The 25,059-nt window shown below is 40.4% G+C and overlaps 1 protein-coding gene across 1 annotated transcript; it reads right to left on the bottom strand.

Moving 5' to 3' along the window:
• Nucleotides 1-10,413: 10,413 nt before the first annotated feature.
• On the bottom strand, nucleotides 10,414-11,340 carry LOC115461936 (olfactory receptor 1361-like). The gene has a single exon (XM_030191987.1). The coding sequence runs from the start codon at nucleotides 11,338-11,340 to the stop codon at nucleotides 10,414-10,416; it is 927 nt and encodes a 308-aa protein (XP_030047847.1).
• Nucleotides 11,341-25,059: the final 13,719 nt, after the last annotated feature.

The following is a 25,059-nucleotide window of genomic DNA, read 5'->3' as shown; positions in this document are numbered from 1 at the left end:
AACAATAATCTTCTACAGATTTTGGAAAAGAAAACTGTTGATTCTGATAAGAAGGTTGAAGAGATAAAAAAACTCAAGTGACTCAGGTCAAACAATCTTACTCTGTTCTATTATACGATGATCGTCCATCTTTCAGTTTAAAGACTTAATTTTCAGAGACTTTGTTTCTCCTAAAGATCTGTTTTATAGATTTTTGAAAAAATCCTTGCATTCTTCATCAGAGACTTTTCCTCCATTACAAAATATATATATTTTTTTACCATATTGTGCAGTTAAACATACATCTGAAGCTGGCTGAAGTTTCATCAAATAGTTTGGATATTACTGATACACTAGAAAGTTCTACGGATGAGGTTATTGCTAGAACAACGTTTTTCCTTTGTTTTCCTACATGAAAAGGAAGCTGTTCTTTTTTTAATGCCAATCTCCTTGTAAATTTTTGGGAGGGAAAATTTCAATTTTTCCTGATGTGCCCAAGTGGAAACAGTCCAGAAGGAAGCTTTTGTCGTATCAGAATTTAACTTAAGATATCCATGTAAATGTGTATTGGTCTTTGAGGATCATTCCTATGTTTTTCTTTATGATCCTTCTCAATTTAATTTCTTTCTGGAAAATAAGGATCTACTTAAGGACAACCCATAGTACACCTCCAGGATTTATGCTCTGCCTTAATAATTTAGAGTTAGTCTGACTGTTTTTGTATTTATCTTTTTTCTTTTAATGCATTGCCGCTACTTCTGTTCTTTTTAGATTCTCCAGCAATGTGAGCTAATTTGCACAGATATCTTTTATATTATTTGTTAGCTATATAATCCTGTCATCCTTATTCCTGTAAGATGTGTTGCACTATTTCCTTTTCAAAGTGCTTCTTTGATGTACAAGTTTTGAAAATGCAATAAAAATATATTGATATATAGATATTCTCCCCTACAGACTTATAGCTGATCAGCAAACCACTTAGCATTACCTTCTTGAATTGCAGCTGCTACTTTAAATTAACACCACTTCAGTTCAGTGCTCCTCTTTACAACTCAACTACTTCTCTCATATAAACTGCCTGACTTCCTCAAAACTGCAGCATAAAAATGCCAGGCTCCCGCAGTCCTCCTGCACTGATTCATGTAATTAAAATGAATATTTTGTTAACAAAATGCACTGTCCTTTCATACATGACTCAAATAATGTACAAAGCCTTCTGTTATCTCAGCAGCTTCTCATACCAGCAGAATGCTAAATTTTACCCCTCCCCCTACTGCCAAATAAACCAGCTTACACTCAGTCAAATAACCCAGATAAACAAATATTCACTGCTCCCAAACCCATAATTAAACCTATATTACAATCCAAACTGCAACAAAGCCACCAAAGTAAGAAAAAAACCCAACCCAAATCCAACTTGAAACAAAAGTCCACGAATACATCCAGACTCCACCAATCAACCACTTGCTGATTACAGCCAGATAAGCGCCTCGCAGTAGAAAATGTGTACCTTGTGTTTTGGACAAACATCAAAAATTACTACTACTACTACTACTACTACTATTTAGCATTTCTATAGCGCTACAAGGCGTACGCAGTGCTGCACAAACATAGAAGAAAGACAGTCCCTGCTCAAAGAGCTTACAATCTAATAGACAAAAATAAATAAAGTAAGCAAATCAAATCAATTAATGTGAACGGGAAGGAAGAGAGGAGGGTAGGTGGAGGCGAGTGGTTACAAGTGGTTACGAGTCAAAAGCAATGTTAAAGAGGTGGGCTTTCAGTCTAGATTTAAAGGTGGCCAAGGATGGGGCAAGGCGTAGGGGCTCAGGAAGTTTATTCCAGGCGTAGGGTGCAGCGGGACAGAAGGCGCGAAGTCTGGAGTTGGCAGTAGTGGAGAAGGGAACAGATAAGAAGGATTTATCCATGGAGCGGAGTGCAAGGGAAGGGGTGTAGGGAAGGACGAGTGTGGAGAGATACTGGGGAGCAGCAGAGTGAGTACATTTATAGGTTAGTAGAAGAAGTTTGAACAGGATGCGAAAACGGATAGGGAGCCAGTGAAGTGTCTTGAGGAGAGGGGTAGTATGAGTAAATCGACCCTGGCGGAAGACAAGACGGGCAGCAGAGTTTTGAACCGACTGGAGAGGGGAGAGGTGACTAAGTGGGAGGCCAGCAAGAAGCAGATTGCAGTAGTCTAAACGAGAGGTGACAAGGGTGTAGATGAGGGTTTTGGTAGAGTGCTCGGAAAGAAAGGGGCGGATTTTACGGATGTTGTAAAGAAAGAAACGACAGGTCTTGGCAATCTACCAAGGCACATGGTAGCCGGGCGGTAGTTCCAATTTGATGCGTGTTGTACATGCATAGGCGCCTACACGCCTTCATAAAAGGGCTCCTAGGTTATGCCCATTGTTATGGAATATGCTTCCATTTCCATGCAGAAATCGTGGTGCAATATATATAGAACCCCTGGGATTGCATACAATTCTGGTGAGCACATCACAAACAAGAAATAGCAGAATTAGAAATGTTGCAGAGAAGGGCAACCAAAATGAGATAGGGGATAGAATGACTCTCTTATGATAAAAGGCTTGGGAGGGAGAGGCACTTCAGCTGTGAGAGAAGAGACTGCTGAGGGGATATAGCTGAGGACTATAAAATTCTGAGTTCAAACAGGTAAACACTGGCTCCCAATCAAAGAAGGCATTGCTTTCAAAATCTGCACTCTGGTTCACAAAATTATCTACGGTGAAGTCCCGGGATACATGACAGACTTGATCGACCTACTAACTAGAAACACATCCGAGTCAACACGAACGTACCTAAATCTGCACTACCCAAGCTGCAAAGGACTCAAATATAAATGAACTTACGCATCCAGTCTCTCCTACATAAGCACACAACTGTGGAACGCATTACCAAAAGCCTTGAAACCTACGTACGACCACCTAAACTTCCGGAAAAAACTAAAAACTAACCTGTTTAAAAAGGCATACCCTACCAACCCAACATAAATGCCTGATCTCTGCAACACAACAAAACTAAAGTACGTAATGGACATAACACAACTCTTCCATTGTACGATTCCCTAATGTGGCTGTGCCACATGAACTTTATCTTACCACAACATCACTTTGTATTTGTTTACACCGGAGTCTCCAAACGCTTCTCCGGTACTATGTAAGCCACATTGAGCCTACAAATAGGTGGGAAAATGTGGGATACAAATGTAACAAATAAATAAATAAAATGGAAATTGGTTGTTTACTTTTTTTTTTTTTTATAAAGTTCAAAGACTAGGAGCTACACCATAAAGTTACTTATCTAGTGCAAATCAAACCACATCAAATTGGTGAAAATATTCTTTCATTTAATGCATAATTAAACTTTAAGAATGGGCAGCCAGAAAATACTTATTTCATGTAATTTAGAAGAATTTTCATTTTGTTTTTTGGGGGGTTTTTGGTCTATTTTGTTGTTTTTGTCAGTTGTTGATAGTAGTGCACACTGTTTGAAAATGGTGCACACTATGGGGAAAGAGGGCACACTATTTCCCAATAGAGTGCATAAGCGTTCACAATTTTGAACATGTGTTTGTTGTACTTTGCACATGTGCAATGGTTTGTGCATGTGTGATGGTTCCACTTTCAGGAAATAGTGTGTAGACATAGGAATTTCTGCTGCTTATGCCTAAAATAAGTAATATTGAATCTTGCTACTTTTTGATATCCTGTCAGGTGTTTGTTACTTAAACTATTCAATGTTGGAAAAAGGATACTAAGCTAGATGGACATTTGCTCTGACCCAGAATGGCAATACATATTGCAAATTCAGATGACAAATGTAAGGTCCAAAAATGTTCTACTCAAACTGTCTCTTGAACTAAAACAAACGTGTGTATATACAACGTTTTCCTGAATATTATATTCAAAATCAAAGAAGTTCTTGATGTACTGAATGGGACCCCTTCATCGCACCCAGTACACACTAGGTAGTGAAAAAAATAAAGTAGGTATCCTGTTCTATTTACTGAAATCATAGAATAAATCTACTTCTTTCAAGCCCTCTGGTTAACAGATGCTGCTTCTACATTTTTCCATTATTTTTTTCTGCATTGCTATTACTAATATATTCACCATCCTGTATGTTTTTCTCTATCTATCTCTGTTTTGCTGTCTGATCTTCCTCATCCTCTCTTTTTTCAAACCCATCACTCCATCCTCAAACCCCTGATCTCTTATGTTCTCACTTTTTCCTTCTGTTCATCATCTTTCTTAGTTCATTTCATCTGTGTGCCTTTCCTTTACTCCAAACTCTTTCTAGTTTCTCTCAGATCCTTTCCTAATCTTTTCCCTCAACATCACCCCTCCCAAAACTTCTTCCTCTAACTGCCCATGTCTATGGTTCCATTTTCTTTCCTTGTTCTGCCTCCCTTCCCCTCTCTACCAATGGTGCATGTGCCCTAGTCTTCTTTTCCACAATCTACCCTAAAATGATTGCAGGAAACCCTCTGTCCTGCATTAATTTTTAGTTGCAACCTTTCCTGGATACCCTAGTTGGATCAAGGTTATTGTTTCTGTCAGCTTTCCACAGATGCTGTGTCCTTCAAGATGATTCTGTGATTCCAGGTATGGAAGCAGAGCCATTTAGACATTTGTATAGATGATGCAGCCTCACGGGGCACAAGCAAAATGGGGGGCGTGTTGCACAAGGTACCATTTCATCTCGGTATGGTCCTGCATGGAAGCACGGGGACAGGGTGGGGATTATCTATATTTCTCTAAACAGACAATATATTAAGGACTTCACATGACGTGATTCACGTTAGTCTCTGTAACAATGTTTATTATACTGCATTTATAAAACAAATACAATTTTGTCACACACTCTCACTCCATCCAAAGCCTGTTTGTCAAACTTCTGCCAGTCAGGTTGTAAGATTTTCTCATATTTATAACGTCTTGCTGAGAAGAAAAGAAACTTTCAACATACAATTCCAAAATCGTGACACATTTTTTAAAGGTTCACTCAGCAGTCACCTCAGCCCTGCCCTTTATCTTCTCCTGCTATTCTAATTTCGAGATACCACAAACAACTTCTCTAAAGCATCTTAATCCTGCCCAGCAGCCCCCCTACAATTCCAGTACCATTCACCACTCTTACCTCAGTCTCTATGTTTACCTCTTTCTTCATTGATGAAAATGATTCCGCAATTGTGGCTGATGTTTCTCATATATTACCCAAAGTTTTATTTAAGCATTTTTCAGATAATTCCTTTCCTAGACTCTGAGTGCTGCTGATTGATTTACTGTGGTTATATAATCTCCTGTGAATAGTAAAACTCATTTTTGTGAGTCCCTGATGTTCTCACACAGAGAAGAAAGGGAATTCCTACAGTTCCCTGCAGCATCACTTGAGTTTTACGTGCTGCAGGCTGTAAGCCACTTTGGGCATAATCTGTAAGGAAGAGGGAAAGCAATTTAAAAATAGTGGTTTTGATAAAGATACTTAATGCACTTACTTCTTTGCTCTTTCTATTTAATTCACAGGTAATATATTACATGGTACCAGCAACATTAGTAGTATTCCCTACACCCATTCCTTACACCCCTTCCAGTGCACTCCACTCCATGGATAAATCCTTCTTATCTGTTCCCTTCTCCACCGCTGCCAACTCCAGACTTCGCGCCTTCTGTCTCGCTGCACCCTACGCCTGGAATAAACTTCCTGAGCCCCTACGCCTTGCCCCATCCTTGGCCACCTTTAAATCTAGACTGAAAGCCCACCTCTTTAACATTGCTTTTGACTCGTAACCACTTGTAACCACTCGCCTCCACCTACCCTCCTCTCCTCCTTCCTGTACACATTAATTGATTTGATTTGCTTACTTTATTTTTTGTCTATTAGATTGTAAGTTCTTTGAGCAGGGACTGTCTTTCTTCTATGTTTGTGCAGCGCTGCGTACACCTTGTAGTGCTATAGAAATGCTAAATAGTAGTAGTAGTAGTAGTTTTAAAAATCATTTCTGTAGCACTCCCAAACATATACAACACAAAAGAGAACATGCCTGCTATACAACAGACACACAGAGTAAACTGCACAGGAAGTATGTTTACTATATTAAACACAGTTAATATTGGTGAGGTGATTCTTAGGAAGAGCTAGAATTTAAGAGCAAAAAGAAAAAGCAGTACAGTAGCTACAGAATCTGAAAATGATCTTTCATTCATACAATTGTCTGAATTGCTCAGCATTAACCAAAGATTCTTCACTGAAAAGTCTGAAGAAGAGGATTGATAAGGGAGTGGAGGAGTTGTATAATGGTTAGTGCAGCAGGCTTTGATTCCACCATCCTGGCTTAAATGTTACTGTCATTAAATATGCCATGAAGACCAAGCAAAGCAAATTCAGAAGAGAGAGATTTTATTCTGAGTCATATTCTCAACCAAGCTGGAAGCAGAACAACAGGATTTGGGTGTCACTCACCTACAAAAGTCCTCTGAATGCTCCAAGGTGTTTGCATATTATAAAAGGGTGGCATAGTATCTATATTGTTTTAATTGAAGTACTGCCTTTACCCCATGTATTGCTCCTGTGTAGAACCACTTTCAGTTTCCAACAGAGCTCATTCTGTCCACAATTTCAGGAAATTGCTGCACAACGTCAAGCATTGAATATCCATGGCTCAGTTTTTCATACTTGGAATTAGATACTTAGACAAAAACTACCTTTGTTTATGGTATTTTTAGGTATTAGAGAGGATGAGTTTCATTAGCAGTCATATTTCTTTATTGACCAATATTAGCCTTTCTCCCAATTTTCAGATATTCTTTTCCATTTTGTTTCACACTTTCTGTTTAATAAAACAATTCTTATTGTATTAGAACTTTTCAGCATGTCAAGTTTCTAGTTTATTCAGGATTTATTATCCTGCCCATCAAAAAGCATGTCTAGGCAACTTACAGTCTAAAAATTATAAGAAAAGTTGAAATAGTAATAAAATATAAAAGAGGAGTAATGGGGTAGAAATACAATTTTTGATAAGATAGATGAGGAAATAGAAAAGGGATCTAACTGGTCTGTTGGGTCTAACAGGCTTAATCTCCATGGACTACAACGGAGAAAAGAAACATTTTGAGTTCTATTTTAAAATTTTGAAGAGATGTCTGATGCCGAAGAGACTGAGGTAATTTGTTCAGGACCCTGAACTGAGAAAATTGCCATCCTAGTGTGCTGATGAATTATTTCTCTAAAAGATGGTACCATCAGTAGATTTTGAAACGTTGAATGGAGTGTTCTTAAATTTGAATATGGGATTAACATACGAGAGAGATGTGGAGGGGCATTTTCGAATGGGGACACCCATCTCTAAGGGCGCCGATCTCTGAGGACTTCCTCGGGAAGGGGAGGGGCAACCCGTATTATTGAAACAAGATGGGCGTCCATCTTTCGTTTCGATAATCCGGTCGGGGACACCCAAATCTCAACATTTACGTCGACCTTAGAGATAGTCAACCTAAATGTTGAGATCGTCGACCTTAGAGATGGGCGACCTCAGTTTTCGCTGATAATGGATACCAAGGACGCCCATCTCAAAAATGACCAAATCCAAGCCCTTTGGTGGTGGGAGGAGTCAGCATTTGTAGTGCACTGGTCCCCCTGACATACCAGGACACCAACTGGGCACCCTAGGAGGCACTGCAGTGGACTTCACAAATTGCTCCCAGGTGCATAGCTCCCTTCCATTGTGTGCTGAGCCCCCCAAAACCCACTCCCCACAACTGTACACCACTGCCATAGCCCTTTAGGGATGAAGGGGGGCACCTATATGTGGGTACAGTGGGTTTGGAAGGGGTTTGGAGGGCTCAACATTTACAACCACAAGTGTAACAGGTAGGGGGGATGGGCCTGGGTCCGCCTGCCTGAAGTGCACTGCACCCACTAAAACTGTTCCAGGGACCTGCATACTGCTGTGATGGAGCTGGGTATGACATTTGAGGCTCTCATAGAGGCTGGAAAAAATGTTTTAAAAGTTTTTTTGGGTGGGAGGGGGTTGGCGACCACTGGGGGAGTAAGAGGAGGTGATCCCCGATTCCCTCCGGTGGTCATCTGGTCAGTTCGGGCACCTTTTTGAGGCTTGGTCGTGAAAAAAATGGACCAAGTAAAGTCGGCCAAATGCTCGTCAGGGACGCCCTTCTTTTTTCCATTATCGGCCAAGGACGCCCATCTCTTAATCATGCCCCAGTCCCGCCTTCGCTATGTCTCTGACACACCCCCGTGAACTTTGGTCATCCCCGCGATGGAAAGCAGTTGAGGATGCCCAAAATTGGCTTTCAATTATGCCAATTTGGGCGACCTAGTGAGAAGGACGCCCATCTCCCGATTTGTGTCGAAAGATGGGCACCCTTCTCTTTCGATTATGCCCCTGACAGTGGTTCACCGGACAGATGAATTTTATAGATGAAGAATAAAATCATATAGATAGTACAATGCGGCAAGGGGAGCCAATTTGCCACTTTCAGTAATGGGATAACGTGATTGAATTTCTGTTTTTCCAATATTAAGTTTGATAGCAGTATTCTGGACCATTTGTAGGTGCCTAATATCAGCTGTTTTGGGGCCCATGTATAGCGAGTTGCAATAATCAAGTTTGCTAATGAGATAGGAATAGGTAAGTATATTTATTGCTGGTGGGTCAATAAAAGGGTGAATCGAACGGATTTGCTGATCTGTAGAAACAATGCTTAATTACATTAGTAATTTGTGGCTGAAAAAAAAGTGATTCATCTGCAATGATGCCTAATATTTTTGTACTTGGCAATTGGGGAATAACAGTTGCCACAATAATCCAAAAACAATTCTACAATCAACTTTGAGTGTTCAAGAGTAGATGGAAATCAATTGAAAAAATAGTGGAGAAAAAAAAGACCTCAGTGAAAACCGGATACACCTCTTTGTAAAGGACACACCTTTTAAATAGAGAGGGAACCTCTTAATCATTAGTCTTTTAAAAAAAACTCCACTTCATTTACTTTCATATTCATAATACCATCTCACCCTTATAAACACTCATTCAGGGCGGACATGCAATGCTTCATATCAAAAAAGTCCAAAACTTTAATATTACTTATCTTGGACGGTGATCATTTCCATCTGTGAAACTTTACGAAGTATTTTCTTTTGCTTCTCTTTATCTTTATCGATGGTGACCCCACCCATAATAAGTACCAGTACCTTTTTTCCTACAAAAAAAGCACTAGGTATAATCTATAGAGTGTAAGAAATTTAGCTAAGAAGAAATAGGTGAAAAAATTAATCCTTGTGGGACTCCAGAGGTCAATAAGAACTTTGCTGATGTAATGTTTGAAAGTGGATTATATATGAATGATCAGAGAAATATGAATGGAACCAGATGAATGCTAAATCCCAAATACCCATTTGATGAAGTCTGCGGAGAAGTAAAGCATGATCCAGCAAGTCAAACACTGATGAAAGGTCAAGTGATAGTAATATAACTGAACTGTTTTGATCCAGACTACGATGTATGTATGTGGCAATGCCGAGAAAAGCGGTCTCAGTGCTATGGTGTGATCTGAAGCCAGTTTGATTTGGATGAAGTATATTTGTTTTTGTCAAGAAATCTTGAAGTTGAGAATGAATAATAGTCTCCGCAATCTTGTTAAAGAATGGAAGGTTGGCAATGGGGTGATAACAAAATCAACTCAAAGGCTAATGCATGGTAAATTGACATACAAGTTAGTATTCAGCTGCCACAGTCAATATTGTTTAAAAATGTTGGCCAAAAAGGTTTCATAAAACACAAATATTCAGCACTGGTATCTGGATTGCAGCCGGTGTTGATTATCAAAACAATACAATGGCGCTTTCCAGATAGCTATGATCGTAATCCCACTCTCTGGATAGCTAACTGGATAAAGTTAGAACAACAATATTTTGACCAAACTTTATTTGAGTAGCTTTCCTGGTAGCTGGCTTAATATTGCCACTTTCTGCCTATACACCTCACTGGCACTATCTGAATATTGCCAAATTGATTTATAAGAATATTCAGCTGTACCACCTGGATAGTGCCACTGAAGATGATCCACAGCCTGATCAGGCTAAGTAATTTATCCAATTAATTGTTGACTTTATCTGACTATATGCCTTTGAATATTGATCTGTGAAGTTCTGAAAACATACTAACACACCAAATGTGCTCTGATGAATGTACATCATTAGTAGAAAGAACCCACAGATCTGTAGGAATACAGATATAACAATTGTCGGAATTTGCTCTCTTTTACTACTTTACTAGTATTAATTGCAAGTCAGAGTCAAGATGGAACTTAAGCACCTTCCCTCTGTTATTTTGAAGCACAAATAAGAACAGGATGGATTTTTTTTTTAATTTGGTATCCGTTATTTGGTAAATGTTTACCATCTAAATATCAGAGATAATTTTTTCTGTAGAGCTGTCTTCACATCCCTCGTCCTCAGGCTGTAAATGAATGGGTTGAGCATAGGAGACACCACATTGTACACCACACTGGCAATCTTGTCCTTTTCCAAAGAATAGCTTGAAGAAGGCCTGAAATACATAAAAATTAGTGTCCCATAGAAGATTATTACTACAGTGAGGTGGGAGGAGCATGTAGAGAAGGTCTTTTGCCTCCCTCCAGTGGACTGGATCTTCAAAATGGCAGTGATAATGCGGAAGTAGGAGATCAGAATGATCAGGAAGGGTACTATCACTAGCAGTGAGGCCTCAGTGAAGATCACCAGCTCATTGATAGAAGTGTCTGTGCAAGAGAGTTTTATTAGTGGTGTGAAATCACAGAAGAAGTGTTCAATTACGTTAGAGTTGCAGAAGGATAGTCGGTATACCAGTAATGTATGTAACAGAGCATTCAGAAAACAGATGATCAAAGAAGCAGCAGACATACTTAGACATACCTTCTTATTCATTATTGTAATATAATGCAGTGGATTACAGATGGCAACATAACGGTCATATGCCATGATGGACAAGAGCAAACATTCGGTGTCAGCAAAGACAATGAAGAAATAGAGCTGAATGATACATGCTGGGTAAGAGATGGTTTTCTTGTCAGATATGAGGTTACTTAACATTGTGGGGACAGTGACTGAAGTGAAACACATGTCCACAAAAGACAAATTACAGAGGAAGAAATACATGGGAGTATGGAACTGGGAACTCCCACTAATAACTGTGATCATGGTTCCATTCCCCAGTATGTTGATCAGGTACATGGCCAGGAACACTGCAATAAGGAGACCTCTTAGCTCCACACGGTCTGTCAGGCCCAGAAGAACAAATTCTATCATTTCTGTCTTGTTCATTTATATCTCTTTTCTGCAAAAATCAAAAAGAACATGCTAAGAAACTTATGCCATTATAAGAGTGATAACCATTATTTCCCTTTGAAAATTGGAAGCCACAAAGACTCATGCTCAATGAATTGATATACCAGTTGTGCCTGTAGGTCGCAATGTTAGGGCTAAAGAGCTGGTGCACAGTTAAAAAAAACCTCCTCTGTACACATAGCTCCCCAGCCTAAATGAGACCTATGCAATGCCTCTTTTATCTGAGAACAATAGCATCACTGCTAGGGAAGCAATGCTTACTTTTCACTGCATTTAAGGAGGTTGTTTGAGTCAGGCCATTTTACCTTCCTAAATACTATTTAATCAGCCAAATGCTTTTTACAAACACCCTTTTAAAATATTAAATAATGGAAGTTATTTTAAAAGACTTGCATGGCTCGTTGGTGTGGCTATATGGGTCTAAGTAGCAATTGTAGAAAAGCCTCTACTTACATATATTTACCCACGATAATCTGGTTGGTATTGAAAATTATAGAACCCATAATTAGCCACACAGCCTCAGGCTTAAATTACCCCCCCTGTTTACTAAACCACACTAGCGGCTGGTGGTTCTCTAATGCCGATGCAGCCCACTCACTTTGAATGGGCTGTGTCGGCGTCACCACATGGCAGTCGCTCGCGTGACTTAGTAAACAGGGGGGTAAATGTCTGAACCACAAATATGGGAATAATATCAATTTAAGGTCTGATATTCAGCTGATGATGATATTATTCCTATATTTGTGGTACAGACATTTACCCCCCAGTTTACTAAGCCGCTACTGGCTTTATCCCTGGAAATTCAATGCATGGTGAACTGCATAAAGATAGGACTGTGTTTTATGTGGTTCTATTTATGCCATTAGTTTAGCCAGTTAAGGACTGAATATTGGCACTTAACCAGCCAAGCGCTAACTCTGTCCCCAGAATGGCCTCAAAATAGCCAATTTCATATTGGGTGCTAAATGGCAATTTTCAGCAGCACACATGGTCACAGTAGGTGCCACTGAGTATGAATGGTTAGCCCCACAGAAGTGATTTATCCAGCTAGAAGCTGTTTCTGGCCAATTAAATCAATTTGAATATTGACCCTATAGTAATTTAAATGATCCAATGTTAACCATATGTTTTTTAAAATCTGTTCATAAGGGAGTTATGCAGTGCCTACCCAGTAACCACTTTTTAACTGCATTTGAATATTGGCCTTTATGTGCATATATTCTTTGGTCAATATTCAGCTGACGACATTCAATATTTTTTTTTTAAATGCTGACCATCGTTGGCTAAATTAGTCCTATATATTCAATGTTGGGCCACGTCCAGGCACTGACATTGAATATTCTGGTCTTACTGGCCTTCTTCTGGCTGCCAGAACTTATGTGGGTCCCTGTCGATATTCAGTTGGGGCCTGCACAAGATATTTATGCAGATCTCAGTTGAATATTGTCTGGAAACCACATAAGTGCACTCCATAGTTTCTTCCTCTCAACCTCTCTGCCCCTGAACTGCCCACAAACTATATGTATGAGAAGAATATAACAAAAACAGCAAAAATATAGTGGATGAGAGAGCATATCATGATTGCTATAATTACAAATGTCAAGTTGTAAAGCCTGTTGGGGGGGGGGGGGAATGAAGGAAAAAGAAAATAAAGGAAAAAGTGTGGGTGCTTTTGAGTGACATTGTTTTAATTATTGGCATCTCAGAAGATCCAGTTCCATCTTGTTTACTTTTCGGCTGCAGGACAGTGCATTCCGGAACCCCTGTTGGGTGCATGCTTGGCTGCCAATGAAGCTGGTTGTGTCTGCATGAGAGATGAGCAGTGAATTGATGGAGTAAAGGCTTTTTCGGTACAAGTCCCTGAATCAGATAAGTGGAATAATCTTGTTTATTGATTGGCACAGCTTTTGAACAATTCTGATATCAATGTATGTAGAGAGTGACTCTGGTACAATAAAAAGATGTGTGAAGTTTTTTGGGGGAGACCTGTGATGGTTTAACAGTGTTTGTTTGGTGTTCTCCGACTCACTCATTACTGAGGTCTCTCTTTTTTTCTCCACATTTTTTTCTTTATTTTTTTTTCACAGGCTTTGACAATTTCAGATTTGTAATTATAACAGTTGTGTAGTGTTCTCTCATCCATTGTATTTCTGCCCATAAACTAGCCAGTTTTGGCATAGGTGGCTAGAGTTAAAACTCAGCAGCACCTTCAAGTTAAGTGCCACTGAATATCGCTGGATAGCACTGTGATTCCGCTGATTATTACATTAGCTCCACAGAAGGTATAAGGGATCATATCTTAATTCTAGTGGCATGTTTGACATTCTATAAAAGAAAGGAATGCATATACTATTATTTATAGAATAGGACAGAACAGGCTACAAGTAGACACATTGTAGGCACTAAATTTAGGTACCCCTTTACAGAATTACCTACAGAGGGGCTCATTTTCAAAGCACTTAGACTTACAAAGTTCCATAGCTTACTATCCAGGTTATTATCGAAAGAGAAAGGCGCCCATCTTCCAACACAAATTGGGAGATGGGTGTCCTTCTCCTGTGGGCGCCCAAATCGGTATAATCGAAAGCCGATTTTACTGGGGTGTGTTTATCAGCTGAGGAGATATGGGCGTCCTCGGCCGATAATGGAAAAAAGAAGAGCGTCCCTGGCGAGAATTTGGTCCACTTTATTTGGTCCTTTTTTTTAAGTCCAAGTCACAAAAAAGTGCCCGAACTGCCCAGATGACCACCGGAGGGAATCGGGGATGACCTCCCCTGACTCCCCCAGTGGTCACTAACCCCCTCCCACCCTAAAAAAAAAACTTTTTTTGCCAGCCTCTATGCCACCCTCAAATGTCATACTCCAGTCCATCGCAGCAGTATGCAGGTCCCTGGAGCAGTTTTAGTGGGTGCAGTACACCTCAGGCAAGCGAACCCAGGCCCATCCCCTCCTTACCTGTTACACTTGTGGTGGAAAATGGGAGCCTTTCAAAACCCACCAGAAACCCACTGTACCCACATGTGGGTGCCCCCTTCACCCCGTAGGGCTATGGTAGTGGTGTATAGTTGTGGGGAGTGGGTTTTGGGGGGGGGGGCTCAGCACCGCAGGTAAGGGACCTATGTACCTGGGAGCAATTTGTGAAGTCCACTGCAGTGCCCCCTAGGGTGCCCGGTCGGTGTCCTGGCATGTGAGGGGGACCAGTGCACTACGAATCCTGGCCCCTCCCATGACCAAATGCCTTGGAGTTGTTCATTTTTGAGATGGGCGCCCTCGGTTTCCATTATGGCTGAAAACCGAGGGCGCTCATCTCTACAGTCAGCGATGCGACCCAAATGTTGAGATTCGGGTGCCCCCAACCGTATTATCAAAATGAAAGATGCCCACCCATCTCATTTTGAAAATACGGTCGGCCCCGCCCCTTTGCGGCGCCATCCTCGGAGATGGGCTACCTTAGAGATGACTGGTGCTGTTTGAAAACGCCCCTCCACAGGGCTCATTTTCGAAAGAGAAAAATGTTTAAAGTGTTATAAAGCAGCATTTGAATATTTTGCTTGCAAAATGTTCAAACCGCTATTTTCAAAACCCATTTTGCAGACATTTACCTATGTATTTCATCTGAAATGTGTCCAAATCATAAGAGGCATGTTGAGGGTGTGTTGGGGTGCAAATAGGGCAGGATTAGGGCATTCCTAACAATTGAATGTTTCCCTGCCATAATGCAACAAAACAAAAGCATCCAGGACTAAAACTAAGAAGTTTTGAGCTAGACCTGTTTTAGTAATGGCTAAGCCACAAAAAAGTGTCCTACAAGACCAGATGACTACTGGAGGAATAAAGGATTGACACCCCTTACTCCCCCCGTGGTCACTGACCCTCATCCCCCCCCCCCCCCAAAGATGTGAAAGAAACAGTATATACCAGCCTCTATGTCAGCCTCAGATGTTTTAGCCAGTCCTATTAGAGCAGCAAACAGGTCTCTGGAGTAGCCTAGTGGTCAGTGCAGTGCACTGTGGACAAGGGGACCCAGGCCCATAATCCATTCTACCAGTTACATTTGTGGTGGAAAGTGTCAGACCCCCTAGCCCACCAAAAACCTACTGTATCCACATATATGTGACACCTGCAGCTATAAGGGCTATTGCAGTGGTGTATAGTTGGGTAAAGTAGGTTTTTGGTGGGTTTTAGTGGGCTCCCCATACAATATAATGGGGTAATGGAGAGATGTGTACTTGGGAGCTTTTATGTGAAGTCCACTGCAATGTCCATTAGGGTGCCTTACTGCTCTGCTGTAATATCTTTGTAGCCAGTCTACTAATAATGCTGCCCCCCCCCCCCATACATCCCAATGGCTTTTTGTTTTTCAAAAATGGACCAAACAGACAAAAATATCTAGCAAGTGGCCATTAAAAAAACAAGAAGACATTTTGCAGTTTCAAAAATTGCTATGGGGGTCTTTTAGAAAGGCACACCTCAGAGTCTAATTAACATGATTTATAATTTTTGGAGGTAGATGATGAAAAAACCCATCAATACATAATTCCCCAGATTCTATATGTGGCGACTAAAGTTGTGCATGCATTGCCGATTAGCGTGCACAACTTAACTGATTAAAGAGCCAATCAGTGCCAATAATTAGCTGCTAATGACCAATTACTAATGTTAATTGGCCTTAATTGGGAGCCACATGTACATCATATTCTATAATGACGTATATGGAACTCCTATAGTACATAATTCCAAGGGGGCATGGCCAGGGCCATCTCAGGGGGTGTTCTAGTGGCATTCCCAGAATTTACACACATTGTTACAGAATAGATTCAATCAGAGCCTAACTTACGCACTCGCATTTACATCTGTTTTCAGATGTAAATGATTTATAGAATAACGCTCTGCACTTAATTTTTCAGTGCTGATTTTTTTTTGGCTCCATTTATAGAATCTAATCCAACAAACATTAAAAGAATGAATACCTAGTTCTCAAAGGGAAACTATGACATACTTTCCTTCTGAACTGTGTATACTGTACCTGAAAGAGCTTGTAAAACAGGAAATTTTCAACAAATATTTTTATCTTGATAAATTGGTGTTTCAGTGTGATAAACATCTTCCCTATATCTTATAATGACTTTGCATAGGATTGTCCTGGGGGAGAGTGGAAGGATCATTGTGATTGTTGAGTTTAATAATCAAAGTTTCAAGGAGTGACCTATAAGCAAGGCAGGGTGGCTGCCTACCTCCGATATCCAGTGGCACTAAACCAGGCAGTCCTGCACAACTTTACTCTTTTCAATCACCCACAACTTTAAATTTAACGGACCATCAGGGGTATTATTCCACTGGAGAGTAATCTCCTATTGTAAAAGTAGGTGGCACAACTTAAATCGTCATCAGTCCAATTTTCTTATCAAATATACTTTTTTGTTTTTGTTTTTTTTAATTTTCATAACTTTCTCAAATTCAAATGATTTGTACAACTTTATATGTACATATATTCAGAAAATATTTTTTTTAATTTACTTATCTTGAATATTCTCTATGGTGGGCAGTAAGTGCTGACAAGTGTTTTGTCTTTGCTGTTTCAAGGCTTCCCCCTGGAACAGAAAACACAGCTTTGGTTTCAAACTAATTGTGCACAGAAATTCATTTTTTTTTAATGAAGGGTAAGTGCCCTACCTATATCCTCAAATGCTCCCATACCTTACTTTGTGCCACTTCACCCCTTAGGGCTTTAGTAATGGTGTAGTGTTGTGGGCAGTGGGTTTTGAGGGGGATTTGGGGGGCTCAACACACAAGGGAAGGGTGCTATGCACCTGGGAGCTCTTTTACCTTTTTTTTTGTTTTTGTAAAAGTGCCCCCTAGGGTGCCCGGTTGGTGTCCTGGCATGTGAGGGGGACCAGTGCACTACGAATCCTGGCCCCTCCCACGAACAAATGCCTTGGAGTTATTCGTTTTTGAGCCGGGCACTTTCATTTTCCATTATCGCTGAAAAGCAAAAACACCCAGCTCACAAATTGTCGAATAAAACATGGACGTCTATTTTTTTTCAATAATACGGTTCGGTCCGCCCCTTCACGGACCCGTTCTCGGAGATGAACGCCCATGGAGATAGACGTTTTCGTTCGATTATGCCCCTCTATGCCACACTTTGCACTATCTATCTCTCAATACTCAACTTCACATATATTAAGCATCAATATTTAAATGCAAAGATTAAACACATCAGTATGCATTTTGAAAGGAGCATCAGACCAGCGTACCTGCCTCTGTAATGGCTATCAGTGATTTGAGCCAAGCATATTTAAGAGGCAGTACCACAATCCTCATAGATCCTAGTTCTTGATATTTACTTATTTTTTCATTTTTCTTTAGTTTACCATAATTATTATCATCTTTTTTTTCCAAATTAAGACTTAGCTTTCCAGCCTCAAGTCGCTGTATATAATGGAGACTCAATGTCTCTGACATAGATCCACGTTTCGCTGCACGCTGTTTCAAGGTAGTCTCCTATTTTCTTAGAGCGGATGATCCTTTCAAAACACATACTGATGTGTTTAATCTTTGCATTTAAATATTGATGCTCAATATATGTGCAGTTGAGTATTGAGAGATAGATTGTTTACCTACTCCCTTCACCATCTAAGTACTATTGTATGCCTTGTTAATACTGTGATACTTTGCACTATGCCATACATAATAATTACCTACATAAAAATCACGATTAGTGCACAGCATTTTAGTGCTTAATTTTTGGTGACCTTTTCAGAATTACTCTCTGTGGGTAAGATTTTATATATCACACCTAAAAAAATTAGCACAAAAAAAATTACACCTAGGAGTATTCTATAAAGTACACCTAAATCGGCATACTTTATAGAATACGCCTAAATTTGGGGGAGGTTTATAGAATACATCGAGGACCCATTCACGCAACTAAATTTAGTTGTGGGCAGTTACGCCGAATAAAATTTGGTATAAATGCCTATACCTAAATTAGGCACAAACTGGGTGTATTACATAACAACGCGAATATATTTTAGAAACACCCATGACCCGCTCATTCCACATCCATGGCCATCACCCCTTTTCAGTTATGCACCTTAGACTTTATGCACATTACTTTACAGAATACGCTTAGACAGCTTGCACATAAATTCTAATTAATATCAGTTTGTGTCAATAACTGCTTGTTAGCAGCTATCTGCGCTAATTGGCTTTTTTGCTAATGCTGTTGCATGCAAATCCAATAGACAGCTGGATTTGTGCGCACAACTTAAATGGTGCTATACACAGTCCAGGGGTAGTATATGCATAAAATTGGCACCTGCTTATTAGCATGCACACATTTTCTGGCTATGTGGTCATGTATGAGGATTTTCTCAGAGTTTCTAAAGCACACATGTAAGTGGCAACCCCTCCTCAATTCTGTCCCCAGGAACTCCTCTGCTTGGTGCTAAGAATCTTACATGCATGTAAATTTGGACAAGCATCCAATTTACATAATTGACTAAAAATTCAATCAGCGCTGATAATTGGGCAAAATAAGCAATTATAAGCACTAATTGGAACATCATTTTGAGCATATTCTATAAACAGGTGCATATAAATTCTAGTGTGCGGACCTGAAAAGGGGGTGTGGTTATGGAGCAAGCTTGGCTGGGTTGGGGGTGTTCCTGCAATTTATTTGTGGTATTATAGAATTAGGAGGATCAGCGCCTAATTTATGTGCAGGGATTTAGATTAGATTTTCATTGGTGTAAAAGGTCGTGCCTAAAAGTAGTCATGATTCCCAGTGCTGAGCGCTGTTCTATAAACTGCACTTAACTTTAAGCATGGCTTATAGAATAGCACTAAGCAAATTTTTTTTATCAGAGCCAATTTTTTTAGTTACCATTTATAGAATACTAGTAGAACCATGCCCATTTCCTCAACAATGAAACGGGCCCTAGGAAGGCTGTCATGTAAGCTTTTTTTCCCTCTTCCCTGCCCTCCCATCCGTGTCCCGTGATTCTCTCCTCTACTGTCCTCCCATCCCATCCATGTACATCAATTCTCCTCTGCCCTGCGCTGCACTCCCCTCCCCTTCCCTTCCCTTCCTCCCTCCCTCCCCTCGATGTCCCACAATTCTCTCCTCACCTCGATTTGTACCTGAACTTTCTCTGGCTGGCTGATGCTGGCTTCCGTTCTGTACATAGCATCCCTCCTGACGTCAGCTTGCCTCCAGCGTTCCCTTCCCTCTCTCTGTTCTGCAGTCTGGCATCATTACGTCTTGATACGAGGGCGGGACAGTGAGGGGGAATGGAACGCTGGTGGCTGGCTGACGTCAGGACATGTTACGAACCCAGCCAGCCAGACATGGAACGTTGGAGGTGCAATTTATTATATAGAATAGTTCTGAATGAGCTTACTTTTACATGTATATTGTTGCTGTATACTAACTTAGGTGAATTTCTTCAAAAAGTTGGTAAATAAATCCATATAAATAAATATTGGGAGAGTAATATTATAAAAGCCTATTTCCACAGGTAAACCATACATGGAAGTGTTTTAGAATATTACACTCCCCATTGATTCTCAAGCATGCAAAACTTTATGATCCCACACGTGTAAATGATGGTTTTGACAAGTGGTTAGGAAATAACATGGTATGCTTCAACTTATTTACTGAAGTCCGATGATCAGAAGCAAATGCAGGTGCTAGAGGCTATTAGCGCTATACTAGCACCTGTGCTTGCTCCTGCGCCATGATCAGAGCTGGCGTGCATGTGAAACATGCTCGCCAGCTCTGACCAAGGTTCCACGTTAGGAGTCATCGACCAAGAAAGGGATTTAGGTGTCGTCGTTGATGATACGTTGAAACCTTCTGCTCAGTGTGCTGCTGCGGCTAAGAAAGCAAATAGAATGTTAGGTATTATTAGGAAAAGAATGGAAAACAAAAATGAGGATGTTATATTGCCTTTGTATCGCTCCATGGTGCGATCGCACCTCGAATATTGTGTTCAGTTCTGGCGCCGCATCTCAAAAAAGATATAGTGGAATTAGAAAAGGTGCAGAGAAGGACAATGAAAATGATAAAGGGGATGTCCCTAGTGTCCCAGTGGGCAATCTTACCCCCAGCCACACTTATATGATATTGATGCCCCACCCAGTGCACTGGGCAGGGCAGGGTGCCACCAAGTTTTAGATGGCACTCCAGGTGAAAAAAAAATCCTATACCTTATAATTTCAGAAAATATATGATATAGCAGATTTATATCTATCTATCTATCTATCTATCTATCTATCTATCTATCTATCTATCTATCTATCTATCTATCTATCTATCTATCTATCTATAGAAATAGATATAGATAGATAGATATAGATATAGGTATAAGGACCCTTTTGCTAAGCTGCATTAGATGCTAACATGTGCCTACTGCAACTTAAAATGGCATACTGTGGGACACACTAAGGCATACTGCAGTAACTTCCAAATTAGCGTGCATTTAATCCGAGAACAAATAATTTTTTCTATTGTTTGGTGAGGGCATTCCAGGGGATGGAGAGTAGGCATTCCTGAATTAACCACATAGGGGCCCTTTTACTAAAACACGGCAAGCCCACCATGGGCTTGCCATATGCCAATCCAGAACTATCTGGCCTTTTACCCGCTGGGGTAAAAGGGAGACTCAGCCCACATCAAAACAGGACCTTTTTTACCACAGCTAAGTAAAAGGACCCTTTAGGGCAGCTACATTACTGCATATTAGCTGGTTAGCACAGGATTTCTGAGTATGCTCTTACTACCTACAATATGGGTGGTGGCAAGGGCTCATGCGCATTAATTGCAACATTAGTGCATGGCCATGAAAACTAATAATTGAAAATCAACCGTTTTATGGCTATGATAGAAATGGCCTAAACGCGCATGAAAAACCAATGCAAAGGCAAATTAAGGCCAATTATTGTCACAGCTTAGTAAAAGGACCCCATAGACACATGGGTATTTAGAGAGAGACGTTTAAATATATGTGTGTGTGTATGCACCCTATTCTTTAAAATGCACCCTCCTCCCACAAGTGCATTAGAAAATCCATGTTAGAATTGCCCTGCTAGAGGGTAATTTTATAAAATAGATGCTAACATTTACATATTGATTGACCATATAAATAACTTGAATAATGGCATTTATATTTGTTTGTGTTCACATGAACATAAAAGTGCCAAAAATGTCACCTAAGCACTAAAGTATACAAATATCTGAAGAAACAGCAAGGGGAAACAATCCACATAATCCAAAGTGGAAGACAAAAGAGCAGATCAGTAGCAAATATACACCGAGTTGCCGGTGTGCAAGCTGCCTTTTCACTGGAATTTTGCCTTGGTTATGTGAATAGAACTTGTGCTATTTTTTTCTGCTATGATGTGGTTCATGTTTGTCTTTTAATACCTTATGTTGGACAGTAGCACTCAGTTTTCAACAAGCTTTTAACAGATCACAACATAGCCCCTGACACAGCCCTGCTGGGCGAAACATGGCCCGTGTCGAGCAACATTCTAGTTTGCAACTCTACCAATAAAGGGGGTACATATCTACTAATGATCTGCTCTTTTGCCTTCCACAATATATGAATATCTTACATACTGTATTTCACGTACCTTTAGCATTTAGGTTCAGACAGTTATACCAGCTCGCTCTATGACTAGTGTAAATGCTCATGTACCTAAGCCCATACACACATCTATACCCAGTTATGCTAGTATTCTATAAACAGAAGACACCGATAGGCTCATGGTTATAGAATTACACATATTGGGGATAATATTATAGATACCCAATAAGAACACATACGAAAATGGCATAGACATGAGTATAGAGAAGATTATGCATTCAGTGCTATTTTATAAAGGGGATAATATACACATACAGTACATATGGAATCCTGTGCAGATATATACACCTACAGAAAGTGTATTTTTGACTGAGAAAGGGTATGACAAGTAAATACAGGCATACTACGTACCTAGGACAGCAAAAATAGCTGCACACATTTACACCTGCTATAAAAGATGCTTAAAGCCTCAAGCAACGTAGCTTTTGGGACTTGGTGCTGGAGATTAGCTTGAAAGATGGTTTACGGTTTATATAACTGAATGTACTACCGTTTCATGTATACACAGCAACGTGGCTTATGATGCTAAAAAGACAGAGACACTGCACACAATCTAAAAAGAAATAGGAACTCCATCACAAGTTAAAAGTTCAAAGGACAGTAAAAATAGAGCAAATATAAAATTCTAGCAGATTGCCATGTCACCACCCAAAACGTGCACTGAAAAATGTTTAATTTGGAAAAGCTAATTGAAACAAATGAATATTAAAATAGAGAGTTGCACGGGGACAGAAATCTTACCTATCCCCGCCCATCCCTGCTGGAATCTAACCCGTCCCCGCAAGAATTTAACCCATCCCCACCCATCCCCGTAAGAATTTAACCCATCCCAACCCGTCCCCACCCGTCCCCGCAAGAATTTAACCCATCCCCACCCATCCCCGTAAGAATTTAATAGTACATAAAAGAAAGTTCCAGTCAGCTCCCTCAGTCTCTCTCTGGATTTGAGCCACAGCACTGTAGGCAAGGAAGGAACGGAAGTTGGAACTTGGAACACTCTGGTGCGCACATGTAAGATTTGTCTCTGATTCACTGGCAGCGTGTGCTGAGAGGTCGCCACACGCACACACCAGTAGGTCAGGTGACAACTGATTCTCGTGCCTGTGTCAGAGCTGATGTCTGTGCACCAGCCTGGGAGCAAAGAGGATTAATAGTAACATAGTAAGTGACAGCAAATAGACCTGAACGGTCCATCCACTCTGCCCAATAGTCACACTCATGATCAATTCATCATTAAATCAACGAGTGTGATATTATATACTTGATTATGGTCTTTCTTTCGTGTTTCTGGAACAAAGACCACAGAAGTCTATCTGGCCCCATCCTTATGTTCCAACTGCTGGAGTTGCCATCGAAGCCCACTCCAGCCTATTCATGTTCTCATTTGTGGGACACAGACCATAAAAGTCTGTCCAGCACTGTCCTCATGTTCCAGCCACTGAAGTTGCTGTCTAAGCCCTTTCCAGCCCATCCTACACCAGATTGCCATGTATGAGACACAGACCATACAAGTCTGCCAGGTATCAGCTCTAGTTCATCACAGCCAGAGTCGCCATCTAAGTGTCACTTGACATATCCGCACACATGCAGCCATTTAAGGTTAGCATGCCTTTTTGAATTCCGTCATCATTTGTGACTCTACCACCTCCTTAATGGAAGACTTTCCACATTTATGCTGTTAAAGCAAGGAAGAAGAGGAGGAGGAGGAGGAGACAGCACTCAAATAAATTGGTATTCGGTAGATGAGGCTGGTGCAGGTGCAGCTTACACTTCCATGGAAAGCCCACAGAACTGGTTCCATCCCCACGGGAACCCCGCAGAAACTGCCTCCGTCCCCATGGGAACCCCGCAGAACTGCTTCCATCCCCGATGGGAACCCCGCAGGAACTGCCTCCGTCCCCGCAGGAATCCCGCGGGTTCCGCGGGATTCCCACGGGGACGGAAGCCGTGCAGCTCTCTATATTAAAAGCTACTCTAAATTAGTGGTCAGTCCATGTTCCTCTTTCTTCTTCTTTGTCCATAGCCTCTCCCCACCCTCCTTTGTTCTCTACTAATTATATTTTCCGCTCTCATCTGCTCTCTCTTCCTTTCTCTGTTACCCCTCTCTCTTTATTCCAGTTTCAAAGCGGAAACATGCACATATTTTCTCTTTGAAACTTGGTGCGAAGTCTAAGGATGAAAATAACCTGCAGAATCTATTATGAAGTGAAGACTATTACACTCTCATAGGGTAACTGTATACAGGGGCAAATAGTTTAAGAGAGCTAGTAAGGGCCTATTTAGATGCTATTTTATAAAGACACAAGCGTTAAGTGGCAAAAACCATATCTACTTTGCAAGCATGGACATTTACACTTCTTCTCAAGCTGGTGCAAATGTTCATACCTAGATTAACCGAGCTTGCCTGTTGATTAGTGTTTTTGTATAATCCATGTACATACTTGGGAACTCTGCCTATGCTCTACCCACACTTCATCCCTGAACACACCTGCAAGCAAAGTAAACACCATCCTCTTTACACATGTAGTTTTATTCCTGTCAATATTTTATGAGACCATTTGCATGCTTAAGTGCCCATTTATAAACAAAAAATTACTTTGTGTGCAGCAGCATTTGTAGAAAGGACGTCCAACTCAGAATACGGACGTCCAATCAGAACATCACAAACTGACGTCCATCTCACACGTATTTTAGAACACGATACCTTCCTTTTTTTTTTTTTATTTTATTTATTAACATTTTCCATTATATTACAAGACAAACCTCTTGTTCAGGTAAAGTATATAGTAATTACAGAATTGTAAAATAAAAACAGGAAATAAAAAAAATGAAGGGTAAGCTTCACAATGGAAAAATTATACTCAAGTCCATAATTGTGATCCAAGATTTCAGGAAAATAGCGGAGACAAATTATCAAGAAATTATAAAGAAGAAATTATACAAAAGCTGTTAAGTAGAGCACAATTATAATTAACGCTTTTCCATTTTCACTGAGGTTATAAGTGCGGACACATGGGACGGCTCTGTAAATACATATTTTTTC

This window comes from Microcaecilia unicolor, chromosome 2 (genome assembly GCF_901765095.1).
Source record: "Microcaecilia unicolor chromosome 2, aMicUni1.1, whole genome shotgun sequence".
Lineage (NCBI taxonomy): Eukaryota > Metazoa > Chordata > Amphibia > Gymnophiona > Siphonopidae > Microcaecilia > Microcaecilia unicolor.
Note: the sequence above shows the minus strand (reverse complement) of the source record. Positions and strands in the feature narration are given on the sequence as shown.

Excerpts from the sequence above, each read along its gene's own strand:
- LOC115461936 (XM_030191987.1), bottom strand. The coding sequence starts at position 11,340 with ATGAACAAGACAGAAATGATAGAATTTGTTCTTCTGGGCCTGACAGAC.